General features: G+C 48.0%; 7 protein-coding genes across 12 annotated transcripts; 5 read left to right on the forward strand and 2 right to left on the reverse strand.

The window, feature by feature from the left end:
* Nucleotides 1-161: 161 nt before the first annotated feature.
* BDCG_02544 (dicer-like protein 2) lies at nt 162-5,756 on the forward strand. Its single transcript, XM_045418086.1, has 7 exons — nt 162-543; nt 640-668; nt 854-902; nt 985-1,237; nt 1,307-1,457; nt 1,508-2,596; nt 2,669-5,756. Exons 1-7 carry the CDS (start codon nt 346-348, stop codon nt 5,349-5,351), a joined length of 4,452 nt encoding a protein of 1,483 aa, XP_045274750.1. The 5' UTR covers nt 162-345; the 3' UTR covers nt 5,352-5,756.
* On the reverse strand, nt 5,565-8,456 carry BDCG_02545 (uncharacterized protein; the record flags this gene model as incomplete). The annotated part of the gene is made up of 8 exons (XM_045418087.1): nt 5,565-5,676; nt 5,980-6,217; nt 6,388-6,756; nt 6,804-7,157; nt 7,293-7,770; nt 7,801-8,049; nt 8,117-8,298; nt 8,362-8,456. The coding sequence occupies 8 exons, from the start codon at nt 8,454-8,456 to the stop codon at nt 5,569-5,571; spliced, it is 2,073 nt and encodes a 690-aa protein (XP_045274751.1). The 3' UTR covers nt 5,565-5,568.
* A 765-nt stretch (nt 8,457-9,221) lies between these two features.
* On the forward strand, nt 9,222-13,555 carry BDCG_02547. 4 transcript variants are annotated; one of them, XM_045418088.1, is made up of 3 exons: nt 9,228-11,863; nt 11,924-12,968; nt 13,189-13,547. In XM_045418088.1, coding segments are annotated over exons 1-2 (846 nt in total). In that variant the 5' UTR covers nt 9,228-11,862; the 3' UTR covers nt 12,769-12,968; nt 13,189-13,547. The 4 variants fall into 4 exon arrangements, with proteins under 4 accessions (XP_045280085.1, XP_045280084.1, XP_045280087.1 ...); XM_045418091.1 differs by having other exon boundaries at nt 9,228-11,539; XM_045418090.1 differs by having other exon boundaries at nt 9,228-11,539; nt 11,924-13,555.
* A 335-nt stretch (nt 13,556-13,890) lies between these two features.
* BDCG_02548 (small nuclear ribonucleoprotein) lies at nt 13,891-15,929 on the forward strand. Its single transcript, XM_045418092.1, has 4 exons — nt 13,891-14,477; nt 14,630-14,698; nt 14,799-14,914; nt 15,005-15,929. The coding sequence occupies exons 1-4, from the start codon at nt 14,201-14,203 to the stop codon at nt 15,176-15,178; spliced, it is 636 nt and encodes a 211-aa protein (XP_045274752.1). The 5' UTR covers nt 13,891-14,200; the 3' UTR covers nt 15,179-15,929.
* A 117-nt stretch (nt 15,930-16,046) lies between these two features.
* On the forward strand, nt 16,047-21,044 carry BDCG_02549 (pre-rRNA processing protein Rrp12). Its single transcript, XM_045418093.1, has 3 exons — nt 16,047-16,237; nt 16,326-18,236; nt 18,299-21,044. The coding sequence occupies exons 1-3, from the start codon at nt 16,175-16,177 to the stop codon at nt 20,309-20,311; spliced, it is 3,987 nt and encodes a 1,328-aa protein (XP_045274753.1). The 5' UTR covers nt 16,047-16,174; the 3' UTR covers nt 20,312-21,044.
* BDCG_02550 lies at nt 20,936-24,401 on the reverse strand. 3 transcript variants are annotated; one of them, XM_045418096.1, is made up of 3 exons: nt 24,207-24,401; nt 22,652-24,129; nt 20,936-22,375 (listed from the first exon to the last, which is right to left on the reverse strand). In XM_045418096.1, the coding sequence occupies exons 2-3, from the start codon at nt 23,336-23,338 to the stop codon at nt 21,512-21,514; spliced, it is 1,551 nt and encodes a 516-aa protein (XP_045280089.1). In that variant the 5' UTR covers nt 23,339-24,129; nt 24,207-24,401; the 3' UTR covers nt 20,936-21,511. The 3 variants fall into 3 exon arrangements, with proteins under 3 accessions (XP_045280089.1, XP_045280088.1, XP_045274754.1); XM_045418095.1 differs by having other exon boundaries at nt 22,652-24,147; XM_045418094.1 differs by having other exon boundaries at nt 22,652-24,401.
* BDCG_02551 (uncharacterized protein) lies at nt 23,899-25,053 on the forward strand (the record flags this gene model as incomplete). The annotated part of the gene is made up of 2 exons (XM_045418097.1): nt 23,899-24,113; nt 24,761-25,053. The coding sequence occupies 2 exons, from the start codon at nt 23,899-23,901 to the stop codon at nt 24,945-24,947; spliced, it is 402 nt and encodes a 133-aa protein (XP_045274755.1). The 3' UTR covers nt 24,948-25,053.
* Between the last annotated feature and the right edge of the window lie 988 nt (nt 25,054-26,041).

The raw sequence follows: 26,041 nt of genomic DNA on the forward strand, positions 1-26,041 counted from the left end.
TAACACTTTCTAACTCTTTCTAATATAAATTTCGGGTTTTATTCTGTAATATACACTTATAAACTAAGAAACTGGACGTTGAGAGAAGAGAAACAGCAGAATACGCTTGTAGAGATGATGTGCTGGATATGTCTAGTGGATGTAGTTTTAATGGGGTCCAGGTTGAAATTGGATTGGAACCACGCTGAGCTGTTTTTCCGGCCCGAGCTGGCATAACCATCAACTTCTTTATGCCCCATTTCTCTAGGAATGTATTCTCACAGGTAGATAATTTACTACTTTCAATGTACTCCACGCATTCCCTCCATCAACAACAACTTTTCAAAATTCCCGTCACCATCGCCGATGCCGCCTCCTCGTGAGGGCGACCGAAATGGTCGGGAGCGACACAGAAGCTTGGAGGAATCTGATAATATCCTTGCTGATTCGGAGTTGAAGAATGGAATGCTTGAAAATGGGTGTCGCTCACCCCCGGTTTTTAAGCCACGAGCCTACCAGCTGGAAATGCTAGAGGCGAGTCTCCGTGAAAATATCATTATTGCAGTGAGTAAACTCGTCTCGTCCCAATGTCTTCGAGATGCATCTTTTAGTACTGCCCATGCATGTATCAATGCAGTATTCTAATATATGGATTTGCAGATGGACACGGGTAGCGGCAAAACTCAGGTGTAAGCGCATATATTTTCTGTACTCCCGTCAAGTCTCAAATTACTACCGGAGTATTAAGCGGACCCTGCGCTGTCCCACAGTACTCCCTCCGTCAGGCTCTCTATAGAGTTCCTACACATGAACTTGAAATAGATGCACAAGTGCTCAATTATTTTTCGGATCTGACCATTCTATGGATATTTAGAGCAATTCTTCGAATCAGACATGAACTTGAAACATGCGCTGCGCACAAGGTTGGTAGTGCTACTGTCATTAATTTTTGTATATTCACCTTTCTCTCTTGGGTATCACTGACTCCTCCAATAAAAACCACAGCTGGTCTGGTTTCTGGCTCCCACTGTTGCTCTTGCCGACCAGCAGCATAAAAGTATATCACAGCAGCTCTCTGCGTATCAAACAAGACTCCTATTGGGCTCGGACAATGTGAACTACTGGTCCACCAAAAATATCTGGGACGATATACTCTTGAATATCAGAATTGTCGTTTCGACTCCTCAAGTTCTTCTTGATGCCATGACCCACGGATTCGTGACCATGTCTCGGATCGCTTTACTTGTCTTCGATGAGGGTATGTGTCCGGCATCAGGATCGCCTCGCTGATACGTGTGTGTTCGCTGGTAGCTAATTCAAACTCCAGCCCACCATTGCGCTGAAAACGAAGCGCCTAATATCCTAATGCAGCGATTTTATCACGAACAGCTACAAAGAACAGGTACCGCGAATGATCTTCCTCATATTTTGGGACTCACTGCTAGTCCCATTACTAAGGTTGACCCTAAATATTTGATGTATGTGTTCCGTTACAGATGTCATATACACATGGATTAACTGAACCTAGGAAAATTGAGCACAATTTGAATTCCCGTTGCGAGACACCCAGGATCCATCGGGAAGAACTGATGCGATATGTTCATCGTCCAGAGCTCTGTACTGTGAATTTCCAGGTAGATGTGTCAGTAGGTTCTGACATTCTGCAAAGCCTACATCGAATCGTCGAAACTGTCGATATAGAGCAGGACCCTTGGATCAAGAGACTTAAACAGCAAAAAGACCGAAGAAGCCAAAACACTTTGTTGAATGCTATGGTGAAGCGTAAAACTTTTGCCATCTCACAGATGACTAAGCTTCGAAGACAAGCTACTAACATCCACGAAAACTTGGGAGCATGGGCTGCAGACGCATTCATTTCTGAAGTCCTAAAACGACTTGGGGCTAAACGGGCTAAGCAATCGGCAGATCACCTTGGTACATTGGAAAGAGAACAAGAGAATTTTGTCTTTGAGACTCTGTCACAATTGCCAATATATCCCAGTAAACAGTACTGGGATAGTGAACCGGATCTAGTCTCCAGTAAGGCTAATCTTCTCATAGACCTTCTGGAAAAAGAGCACACGTCAGATTTTACGGGGATTATATTCGCCCAACAAAGATCAACTGTTACAATGCTTGCACATCTTATATCTAAGCACCCACGGCTGAAAGATCTTATTGTTCCTGGTGCCTTTTTGGGTGATGCTGGCTACGCGGATCGAACATCAACGATAACCGAACTGCATAACACGAAGACCCAAAGGGGTTCAATAGATGACCTACGTTCCGGGAAGAAGAATCTACTCGTCGCAACATCTGTCCTTGAAGAAGGCATTGATGTGTCAGCCTGCCACCTTGTGGTCTGTTTCGATGCCATCAGCAACCTCCGATCTTTTATTCAAAGACGGGGCCGAGCTCGGAAAGAACGCTCTAAATTCGTAATATTTTTGAATGGGGATGATAAGTCGCAAGAGAAGAAATGGAACAAGATGGAAGACGTGATGAAGAGTATGTATGAGGAGGACATGCGCAGGCTCGAGAATATTTGGGCGATAGAGAACATTGAAGAAGAAGCAGACGAAAAAGAGAATGAATATCTCCGGATTGAATCCACGGGGTAAGTGATTATAACTTGACTTCCATGTATTTTTCCTTCTTCTTTCTTCCGTTATATGCTAAAATGCAGTAGTGCACTCTTAACTTTTGAGAATGCTCGACCCCATTTGGAACATTTCTGTGCCACTCTTCAGTGTGACTTTACAGACACTCGACCTGTTTTTCTATATAGTGAGAGCGAACCGGGTGGGATGGTCACTGGTAAAGTCATACTACCCAACGTCCTCGACCCTAAATTTAGAGTAATTCGCGGGTCTAAATGGTGGAGAAGAGAGCGAATGGCCCAGCGCGATGCCGCATTCCAGGCATACGTTAAGCTTTATCGAGAGGGATTAGTCAATGACAACCTGCTACCAATACACTGGATGCCTGTGGAGGATCCAGCCCTGGAATATTCTGAGAAGCGGCCCAGTCTTGTGAAGGTAGCCGGACGTATCAATCCCTGGGCTATGATTGCAAGTCACTGGGAAACGACAAAGACTTTCTATCAGAGTCAGATAGAGATATCGTCTAGTTCTCTCCGGTTTCCAAAAATGCGCCTGGTGCTGCCAATCCCTCTACCGTGTGAGATATCATTCACGATTTTTTGGAACGAGAAGAATACCTTCACCGTGTGTTTGAAACCATTGCCGTCGGTGCACCTTAGGACGAGTCTTATCAAATACGCAGCCGACACAACCTATACCATTTTATCCTCAGTGTTTGCTCATAGGATGCTTCCTGAAAGTTTGGACTTCTCGTGTTTATTTCTCCCTGATGTGGAGTTAACTGGCGAAGCTATCATGGAGTGGTGTTCATCTGTGGAAGGAAGAATCCCAGCCAGCGATGCTGCTGATTATGACGCCAAGAGTCTCATGAACTTGGGACTCGTGAGAAGACTTGATAAGATAAGACGACCGTGGACGGTGGAACGATACAGATGGATGAAGAGGACTTATGAAGACACACAACCTGATGGCATTGATGGCAGTTCGGAGGTTGAGGAGGGAGAAATTCTCCACGTTGAGGGCACTGCATGGCCCAAACGTACTGACTTTTTGCATCCCGTCGCTCATAATGATGGCTCCCATCTCCATCACACAGCGAAAAAATGCTACCCCGCCCGCGACTGCTCTATTGATAAATTGCCTCTTGAATTCTCCTTGTTTGCCCTCCTCACCCCATCAATCATGCATAAAGTCGAAATTTATCTTATCGCAGAGCAGTTGAACAAAACAATCTTGAAGCCTGTTGCCTTTACGGATCTGAGCCTTGTCGTCACTGCGATAAGTGCATCTGTAGCGAGGGAAGCAACCAACTATCAACGCATTGAATTTTTGGGTGACAGTATACTCAAATTTCACACAACTCTCCAGCTATCAGCGGCAAATCTTGTCTGGCATGAGGGCCTGCTATCAAGAGCCAAGGATAATGTGGTATCCAATAAACGGCTGTCCTACGCAGCCGTTGAAACCGGATTAGACAAGTTCATACTCGTGGACGTTTTCACGGGTGCAAAATGGCGACCTAGATATAATAAGGTACATCTCGAAAGTGAAGAACAGGGCATCCCTCAACGGGAAATGACCACAAAGACGCTTGCAGACGTAGTTGAAGCTCTGCTTGGGGCAGCCACAATCGAAGGTGGTGAAACGAAGACCGAAAAATGCCTCGAAATTTTCCTTCCTGAAATTCGCTGGATGCCCTTCGATGATCGGATTAATGCGCTCTACAACTCTGTTCCAGAAGCCTATGAAAACATACGCACCTCCTGGTTCCAGGAAATTGAAAGCCTACTGGGATATAGCTTCAACAAGAAAGTTTTCCTTGTTCAAGCCTTCACTCACCCTTCCAACCCTGGCTCGACAACATCGTCATACCAGCGGCTGGAATTTGTCGGCGACGCGATCCTGGATCATATAATTGTTCATCACCTGTTCAATTCATCTCGAAATCTTCCACATTTCGATATGCATTTGATGCGCACAGCACTGGCCAATGCAGATTTCCTTGCATTCCTCTGCATCGGCATGTCTACAGAGCAGGCGCGCAGCGAGGTCGTCGAGAGCTCCAAGAAAAATACAGTGACAAGTCTGACTACCCGCAAAGTTTTCCTCTGGCAATACATGCGTCACGGCACCTCCTGGGAACTTGCAGCTGCCCAGCAGCAAACCGCAGACCAGTACCAAAAACTACAGGCGGACATTTCAGAAGCTCTGGAGAAGTCCAACACATATCCCTGGACTCTCCTGTCGCGGCTGCGCGCGCAGAAATTCTTTTCCGATCTCATCGAGTCTGTTCTCGGAGCCATATTCATAGACTCCCATGGCTCGTTGGACGCTTGCACTGCATTCCTGGAGCGAATCGGACTAATGAAGTTCCTACGACGCATGCTTGTTGAAGAGAGTATGGACATTATGCACCCCAAGCAGCGCCTGGGACAGGAAGTTGGTAGGATGAAGGTACGCTACGAGACGGAGCATGTTGTTGATGAAGAAGAAGAGGTGGGTGGGTTGGGGTTTTGGACCTGTAAGGTCTTTGTAGGGGACGAGTGTGTTGTTGAAGAAAATGAGGGGGTTAGCCTTACGGAGGTTGAGGCCAAGGCTGCAGAGGCTGCCTTGGCAGTTATACGGGCCAGAGAGTGTGTTAATACTTGTGTTGATGTTGGTGTTGGCGGCGGGGCAGATGGTGATCGTGGTGATGTTGGTGTTGGTGCTAATGGAGATGTTGACAGTGACAGTGATGGTGACAGTGATGTTCTCATGGCTCTTAACTAGATAGTCCTTTTCCGCAAGGATTGTGATTTGGTTTTCATGACCTGGGCGCGAATGGAAGCATAGGACTAATGATGAAACGATTTTATTGCACCTTTGTTGAGTTAACTGATTCGTTTTTAACCCAGATATACATATTTCACTTCCACATTTCTACCGATAGCTAGATCATAATAGACGATACATACGTGCTGCGAAGGACTAATTTGCTTGTTACTGTTCATAGTCTCGCAGGTGGCTCATTATATTCTGCCATTTCGTTTCCAAGGCCCGGAAGGAGATGTGTTGCCTTTTGTGGTCCAACAAAATTATCCACGTCCAATAGATACTGCCATGTTAGTCAATTAGTCAAAGAGAATCTCTAGTAAAATGTGAAGATTATTTGTATTAACAGTTTATTCATTAAAGAATTATTTACAAAGTTCGTTACGTCATGAATTTGTCTAGACAGTGAGGGGGAAAAAAGAAAGAAAGAAAGAAAGAAAGAAAGAAAAGAAAGAGAAGAGAAAAGAAAAGAAAAGAAGAAGTGGAGTTGAGAACCAGAAAAAAAGAAAAGTCTAAGGATACGAAATGTGTAACGTCGTAGAAGCCAACATAAAAGAAACCAAACAAACGCGGTGGAGCGAGTCACATCATTCCACAGGCTTGTAGGGAGAGTTGTCTCTGATAATGTACACTTCCCCGATGAGGACAGAAAGGCCAACCGCCATGGAATGGCAATGATGGGTAGATTGACTCGAAGGCTACGGACTCGGATGTGTTTTCGGGCTAGGATGTCTCTCCAGAGCATACCAGCGAGTGAAGCGCTAAAGGCCGTGCTAAATGCGCCGTAGTTGACGCCGATTGCGATGCTGTACACCATCCATCGCCTAGAATGTGCGGTCAGATATGGGGGTGTGGTTCACCTCGTGGATTTTTTGCCATGCTTGGATGACACGGGAGAGGAGAATTGTAGTGCCGATGTTCGTTCCGGTGAACTTCATGCCAACGAAGTTTCGTTTTGATGACGTCAAATCATTTAAATAGGATAGGAGGGAACGACGGAGAACTCGCGTTACATAATATCACTGAGAGAAAGCCCATGCCGCCAATTGCACCGATTGTGCCTGTTTTGTTTACCCAATGGTCCCATCCGTAGGCAAACACGGGCATCCAACCTTTGGTGACAAGCGCTTGCACGAGAATGAACATGGTGAAAGCAAAGGGCACACGTGCATATGGTAAGTGGGCGACTACTGCTGTGACGGTAGGGAAAGTATCCTGAGTCCAGCGGTAGGCTTCCGCAAGGAGCGAGACTATCGTTGCCGGTCCACGATCTTGCTGCCGTGCCAGCTCTTGAGACATTCGATTAGAAAATATCTGTCCTTCGCTTAATATCGTCCCTTGTTGCTGCTGGGACGATGACTGGCTGGCGTGGGTGTTGGTTATTTCCTGTTTCTCGCCTATCATGGTGACCGCGCTCGTGGTTGACCCTTGGCCGTTCGGTAGTTGATTGTCGCTTGGTATATACGCACAGATGAGGGTGATGGTTCACGGGGAGGTGTCGATACGAGAGTTGGTCTGTCATCTGTCTCGGAGGTAAGGATTGTAGGAACTTGCTTGGAAGCAGCGACCGCCAATGTAATATCATCATCAGTATTCGAGGTACTGTGGCTCTTACCGCCGCCACCCCCATCACCGCTGCCACTATGCCTGGACTGGTCTTGTGAATGAGGCTCAGGCGACTGGGTCAATACTAGAGGGGTCCCATACGCATCCATAGAATCCTGCTCTTTCTGCCCTAGAACCGCAAGCCGTAATTCCTCCGCCCTATACATAAGTTCCAGTCGAGCTTTTTTTAACCTCCAGTCGACCTTTGCGAGCAATCTCACGAGTCTCCTCCCGGTGGTACCATCCGAAAGCAACGTCCCAGAAAAACATAACAAGCGCCGCGGGCAAGGTTACCCAAAAAATAGGATAATGTTCTTGGTCGAAGCGTTAAGGGCCAGGAGGGTAACAAGCGTAGCTATCATAATGACGGCTCCGAAAGCCGCGCCGCCTTTGTCCAGGAAAGGGTTCATAATCTCTTCCAGGGAGAGAAGCTTCACCTGATCGTCATTTGCATTGCCCTCTTCCTCCTCAGCCAATCCTCGCGCATGAGGAATATTAGGATTCACAGGCTTCATTGCTTTCGCTTCCTCCGACAATTCGTGCATCTCAATGGAAAATGGGATAGGGGCCGGATCCGCAAAGATGATGTATAGCAAAAAGGGAAATAAAACAATGGCGGTTGCAATGACTGGGACGATCATGTTTGCCGTGTAGACAATGAACTTGATCTCAAAGGACTGGGTTAGTCGGGTTGGAGGAGACGAGAATTGCAGACGCGATGTTGGCCACCGCGAATTGTGTGTGGATCCAGGCTCTAGGATGAATGATATTGCTTGATACCCGAGTCATGTAGGCAAGGAACGCAGTCCGGAGAGGACAATAGGGTCGTTGCCAATGAAGCTCCCCAGGCCGAAGAAAAAAGCGTAGAGGTAGAAGAAGAGCCGATGCCCAACCTTGCCTCCCTTTTGAAGTCCTTTAAATGCCAGGAACCTAATAAGCCCAGACGAGCCGATAGAAATAGCAATGTAGGCCAGCGTAATGAAGAAAGCCATGGTATCAAGCGGGGATATATTGTTCGCACCAATAGCAAGAATGGCCAGCAGGAAAAGATCTGCGATCAAGGGCGCAGTTACAAAATTCATGGGAAAATTCCATCGTAGAAAGGCCTTGCGCTTGACTTTTGCCATTCTGATCATCATCTACATCCTCGCCGTCGGCGGCGGGATCCTGCTGGTACTGGGCCTTCCTGGGCGGTATTATTCTCAACGCACTGAGCGCATCAACGACAGTTTCCACCAGCTGCCGCGGAATGAGGATCGGGATGTGAAAGGGGGCCAGGACGACGATATCTGGGCCATTGCTAGAGGGTTAACTAATCGCGCAACCAAAAGCATGCGCCTGCTGACAGATTTATCTTAAATACTGGTGAGAATGAAGACCAAAAGCGTCACAATTGACCGCCCAATCCCAGATTTCGCTAGTATTGAGGTCCTCTTCTCCTAATTTTTCTGCTGCCATTTTGACGAGTTTTTCCTTTTCAGACGCAGCAAGGTGAGAAGAAGTGGCCAAAATGGCCTGGCGGTTTGGTTATAACCCAACGCAGCTGCGGACAGTTTTGCGCTCGGCAAAATCGAAAATAAAAGAAATGGTAGCTTGTAGTTAGGTTGTGCGAGAAGCAGAATCAGCTAGTTATGTTTCTTTGCTTCTGCGGCTTCAGCCATGAATCTGGACAAGCCGGCCGTACTGTGGTCGCCTCCCGTCTGGCATTGGCTGACATTCCCTTTGAGCGGCGAAACTGCCTGTACAAAAACCAGTGCGAGGATACCAGGGGGGGGGGCATGTGTCATCCAACCCCTTGGTATCAACTCTGCTTCCGGTTTCTCCACTCAAAATGCTAATTGCTCTTGCAGAGTCCCTTTCAAGCATGCCTTTTGGAATTGCAGCAGGAGTTTACTCTACCCAGTAGAGGATTAAGTGAAGAGTGTCGTTGCAAAGGTGTTGTTCAAGAGATCATTTCACTGTTGAATTGGGTTAGATAAAGAGACAACAAGCAAGAAAAGCGCGTTCATCATGTCAACCTCAGTAGATGTAAATTAGATATAGAAATAGTAAGTAGACCCGAATTTTGTCTTTACCAAAGAAGTTAACTCCGGTGATATATTCACATTCCTATTGCATAGACAGGCCCCTATTAGTTTGGTAAGTCCACCTGATTGCCAACTTAAATCTGTTGATGATTAGCAGTAGCTGCTGATGTTACTATTATTGTCGTCCCCTGAGTAATTTGCTTTGAGAACGGTGGAGATTCTTTTGAGAAAACCCCTTTTCATACGGCTTCTACTCAACGTTATATCTTCAGTTCAGCCTTCGATATATATCGATGAGTACCCTGAACCTCCTCTATGAAAAAACCAGTTCAATGCTTCACGGTCATCATCATAATTTCCTTTTTCTCGCCAGTATACATCTTACTACCACAGCCAAAGCCTTCCGTCAGCTGGGACATGCTTTGGTGAGAATCTTGACTGTTTGCGGCTGCGAGGAAGGATGGAGACACATGATCCTCATCTTATATCATTATTAAGACGCAACGGCCCCAGAGCCGAATGACCATATCGGATAGGAAGTTCCCTCTGGCCGAGTTGATATTGCGCGCCCTGCAAATGATTTCAGAGTACTGTTGGAACTAACGTCGCGGTCTTGTTTGCTCGCCAAGATCGTTCCTCAGCCGCAGCGGATTGGTTTATTTGTTAAACTGGCCCCAGACAGCAGCTTAAAGGCGCCGATAGTAGGGCGAACAACCCCGTCATAGCCCGCTAGGGAGGCAATGCACTTGTGGATGGGCCGCAATTGCTAGCTTTTTGCCGCGGCGGAGCGTCGAAGAAGGGACTCAATACTCCCCGAGCCGTTCGTAACCGAGCAGAAATGCAGTTGCTTGGGAGTGGGATGGGAGAGTTGAACGCGAGAAACCATATCAGTTCGGAGATGTTGATGGTTGGTGACGCTGCTGACTAACGAGATCTCAAACAGAACAGAACCACAGGAGTTCAACAACCTCAACAACGTCGAGAAACTCGTTTCAACGGGCGGGCATGCGATAAAGTCAGTTACTTTGCATGAGCAGTATGACTGCCCAAAGACCCTTTCATGCATAAGAATTATTTGGGTTAGGTTGAAACACGATGTGCGACATAACCAACCTGCTTGCTTTTTGTCTGGTGTTGTACGGTGCCAGCTCGACAATCCTGCAGACGTGATGCACTGGGCTGCACCCACCCGGGTTGGGCCCTAGCTCGATGCAGCTGGGGGAAAAAGAAAAAAGAAAAAGAAAAAGAAAAAAAAGATGAAGAGAGAGACGAGAAACAAGCTGGCAGCAACACCAAACGACAACACGAGCCGACCAGCCCCAGTCCTAGTACCAGTGAGGCCAATCCCCACGTTGCATCCATCTGGGGGGGCTACAACCTCTGAAGAACCATGAAGGGGTTGTCCATCATAAGGCTCTCTGTATATGGACGGCATCTGCAAATTGATGAAGACAATCCTTTTGAAATCGCCAACGGGCCCCAAGGGTAGCAGCACAGTGCATTCCTACAACCACCTGCGGGCTCGCCACGTTGCTGGTGTCAGGGAAAGTGGTTGGCGTCATTAACCCATCGACTTTGATAGCAATGACTGAGAAAGACACAAGTCGAGAAAACCATGAGTCTATGGTTCAATCGAAGTACTTTTTTTTATTACAAAACGTCGCTAATCACCTTAGATTTTATGGCCTCTTGCAATAACATTTCCAAAGCTACCTACCCCCCGGTCAAATCTGGGGAAAAGATGTTGAATTGAGCCTCAAGGTCCTACTAACTCAGTGGGGAAGCTCCATGCATCATCCATGAAGCTACAAGATCAATACATATCTCTCATTATAAATTGGGTGTGGCACTACTGGGCTATGAATGGAGCCGTTCATCATTTGGGTTCCCCCCGCTAACAAGGAAATTGCATGACAGCTCATAACTCGAGACAGGCTGGTTGTATCATAGACAAAACCGGAGGGGGTGTATAACAAGCAGTTGGTTCATCCCTCACACTCGTCCTTAGAATGCTTTATCTCTGTCCATTTTTTATCCGCGGGCATTCCTTTCTGCTCCCTTTGGTTCGTGATTTTATTTATATACTTATCCATTTTTATTTTTATTTTTTTCTTTTATTTGTTTATTTTATTTTATTTTATTTTTATTTTTTTTATTTTTTTGGGATTCTCCAACCACTTGTCTGTTCCCCGAGTGAGGTACTTCTTCATGGAGTAGCCAACATTTTCCCGACTTCATCCTGCACCAATTGAAACCATAATAGGTCCTGGTTCTTTCAGATAACGATCCATTCTCTCGGCCAGTCCTCTTATCGCTCTGCACCGCGCTCAAAGACAAAGTGTCTGGACCATCGTTCACTTTCAATACCAAACAGCTCCTGTTCCATTGTCCTCCGACTTGCACTCCCCGCAGATTCCAGACCGGAACTGCCACAAACGTGGCCATCATTCACTTGCTGTGATGAAATAAAGCGTATGCCAATCGTCACACCATATCAAAACGCGTTTATTTGATGTAAGTAGCACTTTATTTCCCTTCAAGAGCCTCTATCGTGTGGGGTTACGGCGAATCCCTACCTACCATTGCCGAAGTATCATGAAATCGCTATAGATGTGGCAAAGCGTCCGGAAATATAAATATCGCGTGTTGGTGTATCATTTCCAACTTCCCATAGAACTAGCTTTTTCGTTTTAAGAAAAAAATAACCTCACCCTGTTCCGCTCTGGTACAGGCCGTTGATACTCTCGGTTACTCTCCTTGTACCATTTTATATTCGTCTTTCACCATCTGGCTACTTCCCTTTAAGACATCGAATTCCGAATAGCAGAATTCTCCCAAGTATACACAGTCATCCACCAGGCTGAGATGTTGGACTCCAAGATACTAATGTTTTGACAGTGGCACCTTCCACTCTAGAGCGTTGGGCAAGTGAAGAATCAGACAACATTATCGAACGTCTTTTGTCGCTTTCTTCCACGCCTACCTCGTCGGCGTTCGTTTCAACGGGGAGCACATTTCGAAACGCAGGGTATAATGCAAGTTCCCGGCGGAGTTCTATGATTGTTGAAAACAACGAAGACACAGACAGTGAATCGTCATCCTCCAGCATGTCTGCACCAAGTACAGCACCGACACTATCTCGGCCTTCATCGTCAGCGGCATCCGATTCGTTTTCGGAATCCATTGATACAAATAACGCTGGCAAGCTTCCCGCGCGATATGCCCTTGAAGAAGATGCAGATGGAAACCTCACTACCCCACCCGAAGCTAACGGCGCAGGGATCGGCCATTATTGTTTCTTCCACATACTGGATTGTGACAAAAGCTTCACTAATCTTGACCTGTGGAAGACACACGTGCTGAGCCACTTCCGCCTACACCCAGCGCCAACCACTGCACAGTGCCCTGCATGCCCATACCGGATATCGGACCCACACCATGGCATTGCCTGGAGAAGGATGCTAACACACCTAGCAGATCAACATCTAAAGCAAGGATACTCCATTCAAAACATCTGCCCAGATTTCGAAACAATGAGGCATCTATATTGCGCCAACATCATAACTCGGGGGCAGCTACGGCTTCTACAACTTCCTGCAGCTCCTGGACGGCCGGGTTATTCCCCGAGTCTAGATTCGGTAAGAGTCGGGATTGGCTCCTCGGACGACCCGTGTGTCGTCTATATGAACCGGCATCGCGAGCGGAGGATGAGAGAACGATCGCGCAAGATCAGTGTCGCTTGAGCTGGTCTGGTCCTCTTAATCTTGTGCCAGACGAGGCTATTATCGCTGAGAATAAGATGTCAAATCGATGAATTATTGTCTTTGTTCTTCTTTAAGCGCCGCAAAACTTGGAGTCATCGGGTGTCATATTGTCATGTGTCGTTATGCAAGGGATGGTGAAATGTGTCTCCTGTGGGAGGGTTATGAAGCAGAAGAGAAAAGTAAGTTATTAGATAGGCCCTTTTCATTTCTCGGACTTTCCTCCCCTAATTCCTTTCTGGTTTATTTAACCTGGCTTGGACGCTTGGGCCTATGAGTGCAGTAGGCTCTTGTATCATCCAACTGCCAAATTCACGTGCAGTCATGGTGATGTCCAACGCCAATTTAACAATGTGTGTTCCGTTAAGATCCATGGATTGGTGCTTACCCCAGACATTTTAGTTGGCCATCACCTACGTCCAGCGCTTCGCAGATCCTAAAGCAATTCATTGGAAGTAACCATGATTAGTTCATTGACTTTTCACGACCCCAGGGTGGCAGCATTGTGTGTGATTGGCTTGGAAGAGCGATGAGCCCTAAATATGATTGTACATTGTAATGTATGTATGTACAAGTACATGTACATGTACATATCTCAGGATGATGGATAGGGGATGAAATATTCGTCGAGTCGCGACTGATTCAGAGCTCATTGTTTTTTATTTTTAAGATACCCAATATTTATGTAAATTCTTATGCTCATTATTGAGATAGCCTCTCTTAGTTAGATAATCGATATTCCACAATTAGATAACCAACTGCACAAAGCACCTGTCATCTTATTAGAGGATCATTTTAAAGTTTTGATTAACGCTAAGAATTTAAGCTGTAATACTGTTACTATTCAAGGATCCTCATTTTAGAACAGCTTGAGACTTAGAATGGCTTTAGTTAAACTGTAGCTGATTTATTCAGGCACAACAGGCATTAACCCCCTGAAAACTCTGGTTAAGAGTTAATAAGAGAGGGACATGGAAATACTTTATGCTGGTAACTTAACAGAGTTCCAACTTAATTCTTAGTTCTTGCTAGATATGGCGGGGGCGCTATTCCCAAACAGGAAGCTCCCAGCAAACAGAGCAAACATGCTAGCAATCCCTCCCCAGACTCGGATTATTCCCAACATACATTGGCAAGAAGAACAACACTGCAGACGACATCAATCTACGCCAGGACCGGACAATATTGCTGCTAGGGGCAAAAAGGAGACACACACCTATACCAAATCTGGGAATAGATCTTGACCTCCAAGCCGCTCAGCCCTACTTCACAGCTCCCGACCAACCAGCATGACTATACCGCCCTTCGCATTGTCCTGATATCCTACCCACCCGCCTATCCACCCGCCCAGAATACCCGCGTTCAATCCCTCCCCGCACTGGCGCTTCCGCAAATCACCACCATCCGCCGCGACATGGAGAACCTATCCCTTCACGATCACAACAACGGCGGCCATGGTGCGCGGCGCGGTGGGGGGCCACCTCCGCTCCCGCACGGCCACCGAGGCTATCATCCGCAGCCCAATCCCCCTCCTCATTCCGGCTTCCCCCACCACCACCAAGTCCCGCCCGGCGCTCCTCCTCCTGCGCCAGGCCAAGCACCCTCGCCCGGCCCTATGATGCCACCAGCCCCTCCTCAGCTACCCCCGCAGATGTTCACGACGGCTGCGCAACTACTAGACTTGACTGATAGTGAGCAGCGTCCCTCTTTGCGCGGTCAGCCCTGGAAGAAAAATCGCATTGAGCTACCATTTTTTCGCCAGCGAATGGAAATTGGTATATATACAGGGATAAGTGCTGACTAAATCTCCACCGCGCCTTTTGGTGGGCTGTGTTTCCAACAGAAAAGCTCGTTCTCGTTCTCCGAGATGGGCGCAAGTTGATTGGCGTGCTGCGCAGTTGGGATCAGTTTGGTAAGTCGTATATATCTCTCACTTCTGTCTCATCATCACACAAACTCAACTATTGCGCATGAAATAGCCGGATTGTACTAATGTATCCGCTTTACTATAGCCAACCTTGTCCTCCAAGGGACTGTCGAGCGGCTTTACGCGGGTAACCTTTTCGCAGATATACAACGAGGAATCTACCTGATTCGGGGAGAGAATGTGCTCCTACTAGGAGAAGTTGTACGTTTACGAACGATCTGCCCAAAAACAAAACTTGGACCACCCCAACCCTCCGGCACACTACTGACTGGCTCAATTGTTCAAATTCAGGACCTAGATAAAGAGGACGATATCCCCACAGGCTACCGCCAGGCGCCATTCGAAGAAGTCTTTGCGTTAAAGAAGCAGGAAGACAATGAACGTAAAAAGGGCGACAAACGCCGCAATACCAAACTACAAACCCTCGGCTTTGAAGCTGAGCACAGTGGAGAGGTTTTGTTTTAAATGCTCAAGGTGGTGGTGCCTTTTTATTGTAAAGTCTTATAATTCTTTCATGATTTAAATGACGGGGACCTTATTACAATCTCCCCACGACGATTTTCTTTTCTTTTCTTTTCTTTTCTTTTTTTTTTTTTTTTTTTTTTTTTTTTTTTTTTTTTTGCGGCACAACATTTAACCAGTGTCGCACATGGGAGCCTCAATTATTTGTTAGAAGAGGCTACGGAACATGCCTTTCACGCTCTGTACGCTCCGTTGTTTTTGTTGTTTTCGTTTCATCGGACTTCACTCTTGATTAGTTTCTAGGGTCTTTCCCACAAGATCGATATGCGCCTTTACATGACTACATTGGACTTCGACGAACCATGAATGAGCGTTGGGGTGCGAGTTGATCAACCATTATATCGACAGAAGATAGAACAAAAAGGGCGCGTGGAGGTTGAAGAGAAAGAGCTGATGGGTGGGTACTGCCAGGCGATGCAGAATATTGTGAAATGCGTCTAACCTGTGCGCGAGAATGAAATGGATGTATGTATATGATGCTATAGCGAAAAGGTCTGATCAGCGGCCTTTAGGGTTGTTGTCTTCGACATAGATATAAATATGAACCCGCTGAGAGCGATTCTCTAGGTTTATAATGTTTATTTATTATACATTACTGTGATCAGTAGCAAGCAAAACGAAAAAAAGAATATCCAAAACATATGCATTTAAATTTATTCCAGCAAGCAAGACTAAATCCAATGCACAATATCCCGCTGTTTTTCTCATTCTTACCTAAATATAATAGTTCTATTTGCTGCCGTTGTGTTTCCCATTCTGCGCCCCACAAAATCTGCTATCGATAAAAAAAATATATATAACCACCAAAAAAATCGAACTTAGTTTTTTTTATCAGCACTCCAAATATCCAAACACCACCCATTCAACCACTCTCAGGTCGTTTGCCGGCACATTTTGCACCAGTGATTTCCCTCTAAGCTAGGGATACACTTTTGCATTATGGCGACGCTGCAGGAAAAGCTCGACAAGATAAAATCTCCAAAGCTGCAAAACCAGCACCATGTGAGGAACACACCGCCGCACAGCTACTCGGGGGACAGATAGAAAGAGAACTCAAGGCTAATTTTCAAAACGATAATGAACATTACAGACTTCAGTAGTCCTCTCCGCAGTCGAAGATACGCTCCGCGACCAAAATGCCGACTTCACAGCAACCGCATACTTCGCTGCCCTCCTCGCCCTCCTAGGACAGGCCATCTCGACGACCCAGGGCATCGTAAACAAAGAGCTCGCTTCTTCTATCGTCTACCTCCTCGACACAGTCGCCCCCTTCGTCCCCGGCCCCCTCCTCGTCTCCAAGTTCTCTCAGATCCTCACCAGCCTTGCGCCTGCGCTCACACTCCCAGAAGCCGAAGCCCCGCTTCTTAAATCGTCCGTAGGATGTCTACAGTCGCTGTTGGTCGCCCAGGATTCGGCGGCATGGGCTCTGCCACCGTCACAGATAGGCCCGCGCAGGGCTATGGCTGGCCTAATGGCGCTCGCGGTAGACCACAGACCCAAAGTACGCAAGCGGGTGCATGATACGTTGATCTATGTGTTGAAAAATCCCCCACCAAGTCCGTCGCTAGACCACCCTGCAGCGGATATGTGTGCGGAAACAGCACTGCATACTCTAAGTGAGAGTATCACTGCGGCAGCGAAGGCCAAAAAGGGTCGACATGGGCAACAGCAGGCGAGCCAGCACGAACCAATGGTCATCCACGCGGTGCAGTTGGTGAAGACAATTGCAACCGCTTCGGGCGGTTGGCCGACGAAGAAGATCGAGCCGTTGTGCGAGTTGTTGATGAACGTGTCAAAATCGTCCAACGAGTACCTAACAATGGCGGCATTTGAAGTTTTCGAGATTATATTTGAGGGCATGGCGGATGATTTCTCCTCGTCCAAGCTGCCGCGTCTTATGGAGACGATTTCGGAGCTGAAGCCCGCGCAGAACGATTCGCAATTACTCCCTCCGTGGATTGCGGTGCTCTCGAGGGGCTACGACGTATCAGCGCAGGTGAACCCTGAAGAGACGTTTGAGAAGCTCCCAGAGCTTTTTGACCTTATCTCATCCTTCCTTGCTTCGCCGTCTCGGAATATTAGGGTGTCTGCCTCTGAGTGCCTCATCTCGTTTCTCGTCAACTGTATTCCGGACACAGTCATCCTTGAACCCTCGATATATGACGAAAAGGTGTTTGAGAAACTGGCTAAAATAGCCACTGGGCTACTTTCTGTCAAATACCAAGCTGCATGGATGGAGGTATTCAACCTACTCGCTGCAATGTTCGATGCTCTGAAGTGGAGATCATTCCCCGTTCTAACGGACATCCTACGGACGGTCGGGGAGCTACGGGGTAATGAATCGTTTACCGGCAAGAAACAAGCCGACCAAGTCCTCGGTTCTGCAATTGCCGCAATGGGTCCGGAGGCAGTATTGCAAATATTACCTCTGAATATCACACATCAAAAGGCAGGCCAACCAGGCCGAGTCTGGCTTCTTCCCATTCTCAGAGACCACGTATCAAATACACGCCTGTCATTTTTCCGGTCTGAATTCGTGCCACTCAGTGAAGCGCTATTCCAGCGCGTTCTCGAATACGGCAACGCTGAGAAAACTGTCGAGGTGAAAATCTTCGAAACTCTCGTCCAGCAGACTTGGGCGATTCTGCCGGGATTCTGCGAACTGCCACTAGATCTTACGGAATCCTTTGATCAAAGCTTTGCTGAGTTGCTTGCAAATGTGCTCTACAAGCAAACGGAGCTGCGTGTAGATGTGTGCAGAGCGTTGCAGAATCTTGTGGAGTCAAATCAAGCGATTAGTTCGTTGGATACCGAGCAGGACGATCTGATCCTTCAGCGACGGATAACGAAGGAAGCTGCGAAGAAAAATCTTGCACATCTTGCTAGTTTCTCTAGTAATCTACTCGCTGTGCTCTTCAATGTTTATAGTCAGACACTTCCTCAATTCAGGGGCTTCCTACTCCGATGCATCAACGCATATTTAAGCATTACAGGCGAGCAGGTATGTATATTTTATTTTATACCGCCATTTTTTACTGTTGGTAACTAACAAAGTACTCTTAGGAATTGATCGAAACTTTCACGCGCGTCACAACGATGCTTGAGGGCTCCCTCAACGAGCCGGAACCCGCAGAGCAGAAGCAACCGAAAGGCTCCGGCGACAAGATGCCGCCAGCCTCTCACACCCTGATGGATCTTGTCGTTACGATATCGATATATCTACCGAGATCAAGCTTCGTCACGCTATTCTCGCTTGCCGCGGTCGTCCTCAACAAAAAATCCTCCGACCCCCAGTTAATCAAGAAAGCATACAAACTCATTCCGCGCCTCGCTACGACCGAAAACGGTGCCGCCGCGCTCCGCGAACGCAGCTCCGAGCTACAATCTCTCATCCTTGCAACAGCGGACCAAACACCAGCCCCAGCCCGCCGTGACCGGCTACTTGCCGTCCATGAAATAGTTACCTACCTCCCAACCTCAGACCTATATTTCATCCCTTCTGTGCTGCCCGAAGTAGTGCTAGGATGTAAGGAGAGTAACGAAAAGGCGCGCACAGCCGCGTTCTCCTTACTCGTCCACCTCGCCCAGCGCACTATAGACCCAGACCTCAACCCGGCTGGCACAGTAATCCGCAACTCGCTCGTGCCGCACATGCCTGATACAGCCCCAGATGCCCCCGCCACGATCGAAGAGTTCTTCACCATGGTCTCCGCCGGTCTTGCAGGCAGCTCGCCGCACATGGTCGCTGCCTCAGTAACGGCATTATCCCGGCTCCTCTTCGAGTTCCACACAAAGTTACCGGCGTCCATCCTGTCCGATCTCGTGCAGACCATCGATCTGTTCCTAACAAGCAACAGTCGCGAAATCGTCCGGAGTGTGCTGGGCTTCGTCAAAGTTGCCGTCGTCGTGTTACCCGAAGACATGCTCCGGCCGCGCCTCGATTCACTCGTACCCAACCTCCTGGTCTGGAGTAAGGAGCACAAGGGCCGGCTAAAGAGCAAAGTAAAGGGCATCCTCGAGCGGTTAATCCGACGCTTCGGCGCTCCGCTCCTGGAGGGCCTAGTCGGCGAAGCTGACCGCAAGTTCGTCGTAGCGATCCGCAAAGAACGTGAACGGCGCAAGCGTAAGAAGGCGCAAGCCAAGGAAGGCGGGGATGAGGATGAAGACGGGGACGAGCATGGTGGAGACGCCAGCCGCGCACGCAAGGGCGCATCAGCGACGGTGACGCACCAACCCCGCGGCGGCGAAAAATCCTTCAGCAGCGAATTCGACAAAGCCGTCTACGGCTCCGACATGTCCGACTCAGACTTCGCAACGACAGACTCAGACGACGCGAGCGAAATCGACATCGACGAGCAGGGCAACATGCACGTATCCTCATCATCCCATAAATCCGGCCGCAAGCAGCAGCAGCAGCAACAACGAGGAGCGGGGGGAGCTGGACGACAGAAACCTAGCCGGCCAGGCGCACAATCGCAAACGCAATACATCCGTGAACTCTCGCCGGAATCGAACCCGCTCGATCTCCTCGCGCCCGATGCGCTCGCGAGCATTTCAACGACGAAGCCCTCCGTGCGCTTCCTGGCGACGAAGACTCGCAAGCGCGCCGCGCGCGTCGATGCGGATGGGAAGTTACTGTTGGGCTTGGATGGGGATGGAGATGTCGGTATGGCTTCTGGCGGTGCTGGTGGGAGCAGTGATCGTAATGGCGGCGGCGGTGGCGAGGGAGCGGGCGAAGCCGAGGGCGCTACTGGCGTCAATGCGTATTTATCTGCTGTTAGTGGGCCGGATGCGGTGCGGAGGGGTCAGCGGGGCCGGCTGAAGGTTAGCCAGGGGCGGAAGAGGGGTGGGGATGAGATGGATATCGATGATGATGAGGGCGGGGTCGAGGATGCGAAGGCGATTGGGAGGGAGGTTAAGGGGGCTAGTGGTAGTGGGAGGAGGGGATTGGGGGCTGAGAAGGTTAGGGGTGAGAGTGGGAGGGTTGAGAAGAGGGGGTCTGGGAAGGGGGGACGGTTTGGTGGTGGTGGTGGTAGTGGAGGGAGGGGTGGGAGGGGGAGAGGGGGGAGGAGGTAGAGGAGCTATGGAGGGGTGATATTGGTTGGTGAATTGATATGATGGACTGGTGATACCTCTGTGTTATCTAAAAATATGGAATTGAATGGTCCACGGAAAAAGACGGTTGATTGAAAAATTTACGCTCGGTGTTCTCCCTGCCCCTTTGATTTGGTTATTTTCTATTTACTTACTCCGTATTTTCGCTTCCATTCTCGCTCTCAAATCTTCAATATGATAAATCAAAATGCTTCTTCCTAGATATGCTGATATACTCCCTATATGAAATCGCCTTAAATTTTTCTCTTCTTCTTTTCCTTTTTTGGTTTATCGACAAATCACGATTTCAATATCTCTCTCCCTTCCAGCCTGCCCAAGCCCCCCACCATCTACGTACATAATAGCCAAAAAAATATGCACGTACATACTTTGTATGTACTGTACATGCATGTATACGTGCAACAACAGCAACTGTCCGACATAACAGATATGCATAGAATCGCATAGCTGTTACCGTTTCTGGTACTATCTTAGGATATGCAGATATGTCTGGGCGAGCGCAGACAGCATAATCTGTGCTTGAGTCGTCTGCCGGCTTCTCTGCGTGCGGGGGGGTTGGATTTGCGAGAAAGAAATGAAGTAACAAGAGAAGGGGAGAGAAAATAACAAAATTCATTAAAAAGGCGTTATCTGGGTGGAATATTTAGCTAATAAAATATTATTAAGTTACCTATTTCTCATCAGACAGACATGAATCAATCAGCCATTGCTGTGGCCCTTTTAAGCACTTCCACTCAAAAGGAGAGGAAAGAAGTGAGAAGAAAAAACAAGGAAAATACAACGCCCTGAACAGGAAATACGTTCCGTGAGTATTAACAAAAATAATATCAGTAATAAATGTACGAGCCAACTAAGTAGTGTATAGTGCAAAGTTATAGTAGTTAGAGCGCCAGCATAAACCCTCCATCTACTAAATATACAATATAAAATATAAAAAGCAGGGAAGGAAAACAGGATCAGAGCCCTGATCCAATACATATCCAGATAAAAAGAGACCGCCAGATATTGAGTTAAAGCCAAAATCAAAAAGCGAAAAAAAATTTAAAAAAATAAAACGAAAAATAAAAAGTCAACCCGGCCGAAACCCAAACACCCAGAACGAAACACATAAATGAATGTAATAATAATATATAAAAAAGACCTCACAAACACAATTCAACCCTAACCACCTCTCCTCTTCTCCCTCTCCCTCTCCCTCTCCCCCCTTCTCCTCGCCCAACAAAGCCACCTCCACCACCAATTCCGCACCCCCAACACCGCCACGCGGCCATCATCCCTCCCCTCGGTCCCATCCGGGTTCCCAAGAATCATGGCGAAGACCCAGAACGAGGCGGCGATCCAGGCAGCGATGAGGAGGGCAGGGATGAGCAGCGGGGAAAGGAGGTGGATTAGGAGGAGGAGTGGGGGGGAGTGGGTGGTGGCGGGGGTTGGTTTGAGTTGTGGGGAGCAGGGGAGGGAGGGGAATGAGGAGAGGGGGGAGGTTGGAGGTGTTGTGTTTGGAGGAGGGTGTCTTGGGGAGGAGGGGGAGACAGGCGGGGAGAGGGGGGAAGGCGGGTTCCCGTGTATTTGAGTGTTTGGGTGTGAGTGTTGGGTATCATTTGTTGTGGCAGTCATGGTTGTTGTAGTCGTCGTTGTAGTGGTGGTGTTGGTAGCCTTCTGCTGGTGAGAATCGATCGTATCGTACGGATGCGTAGACACAGCCGCACCACCGTTCCCATCCTTCTTTCTCGCCCTCCTACAATACCTCGCACAATGCCTCCCATCATGACTATTATTATTACTATTATTACTATTCGTGATATCGACCTTCCTCCTTGGTGATCGCGGTTGTGGCGCAATGAGGCGCTGGTGCCTGCGTAGCAGAGGGAGGAGGAGAGAGCATATTTGTGCGGAGGGAGGGGATTTGAAGAAGGGGGACGGAGTGCAGAGGCGGAGCGGGAGTGTTACGAGGAGAAAGAGGAGAACGGCGAGGGTGTAAAGCGCTGCGATGAAGGTTAAGGTTGGTACGAGGAAGGAAAGGCGGAGCTGTTGTAGACGACGATTAGCAGGTCATTTCTATGCATGATTTGAGTTGATTGAGTCTCTTTCCATCCTCCAATTGTTCCAATTCTTGCGGTTTTGGTGTTGTTCTGATGTTTGTCTTCCCAGCCTTCGTGCTTGAGGACGAGGCAGAAAGAATATCCAGTACAGCTGTTTTCTTCTTTGAAAAAAACAAAAGCTTCGAAAACTCAATTCACCCAAAATAAATACCAACCACAAGAAAAGTGAAAAGTGAAAATAGAAATAATTTATATATCTCACCAGTATGAAAAAAGCATTCTCCGTCTCCGTCGACCTCACCACATCCAACCTATCATCTCCATCATCATCCTCATCCCCATCCTCGTCATCATCATCATCATCGTCATCATCATCACCATCGTCGATCTCTACATCATCCGCGTAAACCAATACCCGAGTATCCACCTGCTGCGCCCGCGGACTCAAGTGCTCTGACATCAATACACCATGATTGTTATGCCCGTGACTGCGCCGCGCTTCCATTCTCGTTTGGATTTGAGGAGCATGCGTCTGCTCTAACATTGACGCAGGATGGGAGATGGTATTTCGCTCAATGGCATGGGAATGCGAGTGGCAGTCGTCCTGGTTCTGGTTCTGGTTCTGGTGCGTCATAGATTGCGGTGCGCGGTGTGAGAGGGTAGGAGCAGCATTGGGAGGTTCTGCGGATAGGGGGTATAGCTGAGGCTGGGGGAGATGGATGATGTGGTGGTTATTACTATTGCGGTTGGGATGAGGGTTGTAGGAGGGATCTTTAAAGCTGTCGTTTCGGGAGTGAGAATGCGGAGAGGGGTGGTTGTCTGAAGATGGGGACTGCTGGGAATAGTAGAGGTGATTGTCGTCGTCGTGGCGCTGGTAATAGATATTATGGGATGGGAACGTTGGGTTTAGGTGAGCTGGAGGAGGAAGAGGACAGGTCGAAGACGTCATGGTAAACGGCCGGCACTGGGCATATATAAGATATGTCGTGTCGCTGTACTAACGTACTAGCAGCTGTAGCTAGAGGCAAGCACTCTGGGGGCGGAGCAGGGCCTGCAGGCAAGACATCGACCACGGCGAGGGTGGGGATTGATATCCATGGACGACAAGAGGTGACGGAGGGCGGAATTTGACTGCGATACTATTGGAGGGGAAGCAAAACGACAAATGGGGGTGGAGGAGAGGAGAGGAGAGGAGAGTAAGCGGCAGAAATAAAAGGGAGCGTATTATTATCGCATATATGTGCAGGTGTTCAAGGTGATAATAATTTATGTATATATATATAGATGAATATATATATGGCCAACAACCTTGGGATATCCACCGGGGGCATATATATAATAACGTAAGAAGAAGAGAGGGCGGGACAGCGCCCAGCGGAAACCAAGCGCAACCCAAGATGGGCCCAAAATCGGCCCCAAAATCGGCTCCAAGAGGGCTCCAAGAGGGGCTCCAAGAGTGCTCCAAGAGGGCTCCAAGAGGGCTCCCAAGATCTCCCAAGATGTCCCAAGATGTCCCAAGATGTCCCAAGCCTGCAAGCAGGCCAGAGCAGGAAAGAAGAGGACGAGGAAAAGCACGGCGGAGCGCCGGGACTGGCTGGGTACGCGCCAAGAACGGCCCTCGCCCAGGCGCCGAGAGCTTGGCGGAGGGTTGCTGGGAAGTGGGCGATCGCCGTTATTCTCGGATATATCGATTATGCCCAAGCCATTAACTATATTATTAGTGTGTGTGTGTGTGTGTGTCTGTCCATCAAGAATCAGCTAGAAATTATTCATCTTAGATATACTCTGTACATTTCTGTATAATTATGCATACATACAACAGAAAGATAATTGCAAGCAACTTTGCACCCAAGCTCAGACAGAAAAATAAAAATAATAAATGATGACGCAGACCCGTTACATATCAGCTGTTGCTTTGGCTGGTAAGTTGTAACTCTCTTCCTTCCGAGGTTTGCTGGTGGAGACGGACCGCCAAGAATGAAACGCTTGGCCTTGGTAACGGAGTAAACCAGCAATACAATAAATACAGTATCGCCCATCCATAAAATACAGCATACAGCACCCGTCAATACTAATAATTTCATATTAATACCATCCCTCCCACACACACGCGTCCCGGTCTTGGCGGAGCTCTTGGCTGGACTCTTGGCACTTCCCTCCCCCCCGACACCTTTCCCTTTTCGGCCACCGCCAGAGCCGCTTTCAGCTCTTGGCAACGCTGGGCCCAGGGCGGAGTCATGTGATATCTGTTCGTCCAATTATTTTTTTAGTATTATTCCCGTCTCTTACATCCAAAAAAAAGAGGGAGTCAATACGATACGTGCGATGTCTAATAATAATACTTGTAGATAGCTAAATGCTGCTTCTGCAGGCTCGCACCGTTCTTCGTCCCCATAATCCGGACCCAGCCCACGGATCGCGGCATTCTGCTGGCCACCCGTCTGTGCTCTGCATATCAATCTTTCATAATGCCTGGCTGTCTGGCTTGTCAGGCTGTCAGGCAGCTAGACAATCAAACGGAAGCCAAGCCTATCAAATATATCTGCATTTCCAGATAGATAGATATGGTCATATATTATGAATTCTTACCAAAACAAAAAGAGTAAGGGTCCAGCAGCGAAATTCATTTAATTACTATTTCGCATATATATATATATATAAAACACATCTCTACCGCCCGTTCTTCCACGCGCCTGAGAGTGAAGGTAGTAAGTAACTATGTTGTAGGGATATATATTATTTAATTATTTCATCGAGTATTCTATGCCTTAGTAGCATTTAAAAGGAAGAAGCAATGGGGTGGGTAAGTTAGACGAGCGGGAAATACAATAAAATTATATATATTCTGAATGGGAAGACAGAATCATCTCTCCCCTCTCACTCTTCTTCTTCCTCTTCATCTTCCTCTTCTTCCCCTTCGCGATAAAAGCACCGTCAGATCGAACGAATGATGGATTGATATCCTCCCTCTCTATCTGCCTGTTCGGAACCAATCCCTTTATTCTTCCTCCCTCCCCCCTCCCTCCTCCCTCCTCCTCCGCCGCCGAGCCGATCGAATCAGCAACGATAGGTAAGGCAGTAACAGTAAGTACTTACGCACGTACGTCCACAGCTGGGGACCGGCCCCCGGGGGGGGGGGAGGGGCTTCGGACTTCAGTTTTAATGTCACACGGAGGAGGAGGAGGAAGAGGAGGGTCTGTCGCTTCTCCCAGCACCGTCCCGTCGCTTGCTGCACCCTTGCCTGTCATTATTTATTGTCGCGAAAGGAAAAGCAGTACTCTGTGCAGAGTACGGAGTAGACAGGTGGTTAAAAAGCAGCAATCCGTTATAGTTACATAGTAATGTACATGTATGTACGGAGTACATGTACATACATAGTACCGAACAAGCCTACTGCTGTTTGGCCAGTGAAACCTAGGTAGTTAGGTATCTATCTACTTAATTAACTATCCATTAGTTACTCACAACCACAGCATTCATCTATCCATCTATCCATCTACTGATTGATCGATCTACTGCGTACACAGGCCGCGCGGAGGATTTTTATCAACAGACATACATACATCCGTACATCCATACATACAAAACCAAACCAACCAAACCACAGACCCATAGTCGACAAAAAAAGCAAACTAATCCCGAGCTTTTCCCA

The sequence above is a fragment of the Blastomyces dermatitidis genome (assembly GCF_000003525.1).
Source record: "Blastomyces dermatitidis ER-3 genomic scaffold supercont1.3, whole genome shotgun sequence".
Taxonomy (NCBI): Eukaryota; Fungi; Ascomycota; class Eurotiomycetes; order Onygenales; family Ajellomycetaceae; genus Blastomyces; species Blastomyces dermatitidis.

Bases quoted from the DNA above. Each gene is read 5' to 3' on its own strand.
- BDCG_02544 (XM_045418086.1), top strand. From the start codon at position 346: ATGCCGCCTCCTCGTGAGGGCGACCGAAATGGTCGGGAGCGACACAGA. The intron at 544-639 runs GTGAGTAAACTC...ATGGATTTGCAG, and splicing joins GTGAAAATATCATTATTGCA to ATGGACACGGGTAGCGGCAA. The intron at 1,458-1,507 runs GTATGTGTTCCG...AACTGAACCTAG, and splicing joins GTTGACCCTAAATATTTGAT to GAAAATTGAGCACAATTTGA.
- BDCG_02548 (XM_045418092.1), top strand. From the start codon at position 14,201: ATGGAGAACCTATCCCTTCACGATCACAACAACGGCGGCCATGGTGCG. The intron at 14,699-14,798 runs GTAAGTCGTATA...GCTTTACTATAG, and splicing joins GCGCAGTTGGGATCAGTTTG to CCAACCTTGTCCTCCAAGGG. The intron at 14,915-15,004 runs GTACGTTTACGA...GTTCAAATTCAG, and splicing joins TGCTCCTACTAGGAGAAGTT to GACCTAGATAAAGAGGACGA.
- BDCG_02549 (XM_045418093.1), top strand. From the start codon at position 16,175: ATGGCGACGCTGCAGGAAAAGCTCGACAAGATAAAATCTCCAAAGCTG. The intron at 16,238-16,325 runs GTGAGGAACACA...TGAACATTACAG, and splicing joins AGCTGCAAAACCAGCACCAT to ACTTCAGTAGTCCTCTCCGC. The intron at 18,237-18,298 runs GTATGTATATTT...AAGTACTCTTAG, and splicing joins TAAGCATTACAGGCGAGCAG to GAATTGATCGAAACTTTCAC.
- BDCG_02550 (XM_045418096.1), bottom strand. From the start codon at position 23,338: ATGACGTCTTCGACCTGTCCTCTTCCTCCTCCAGCTCACCTAAACCCA. The intron at 22,376-22,651 runs GTGAGATATATA...CGTCTACAACAG, and splicing joins AGAATGCTTTTTTCATACTG to CTCCGCCTTTCCTTCCTCGT.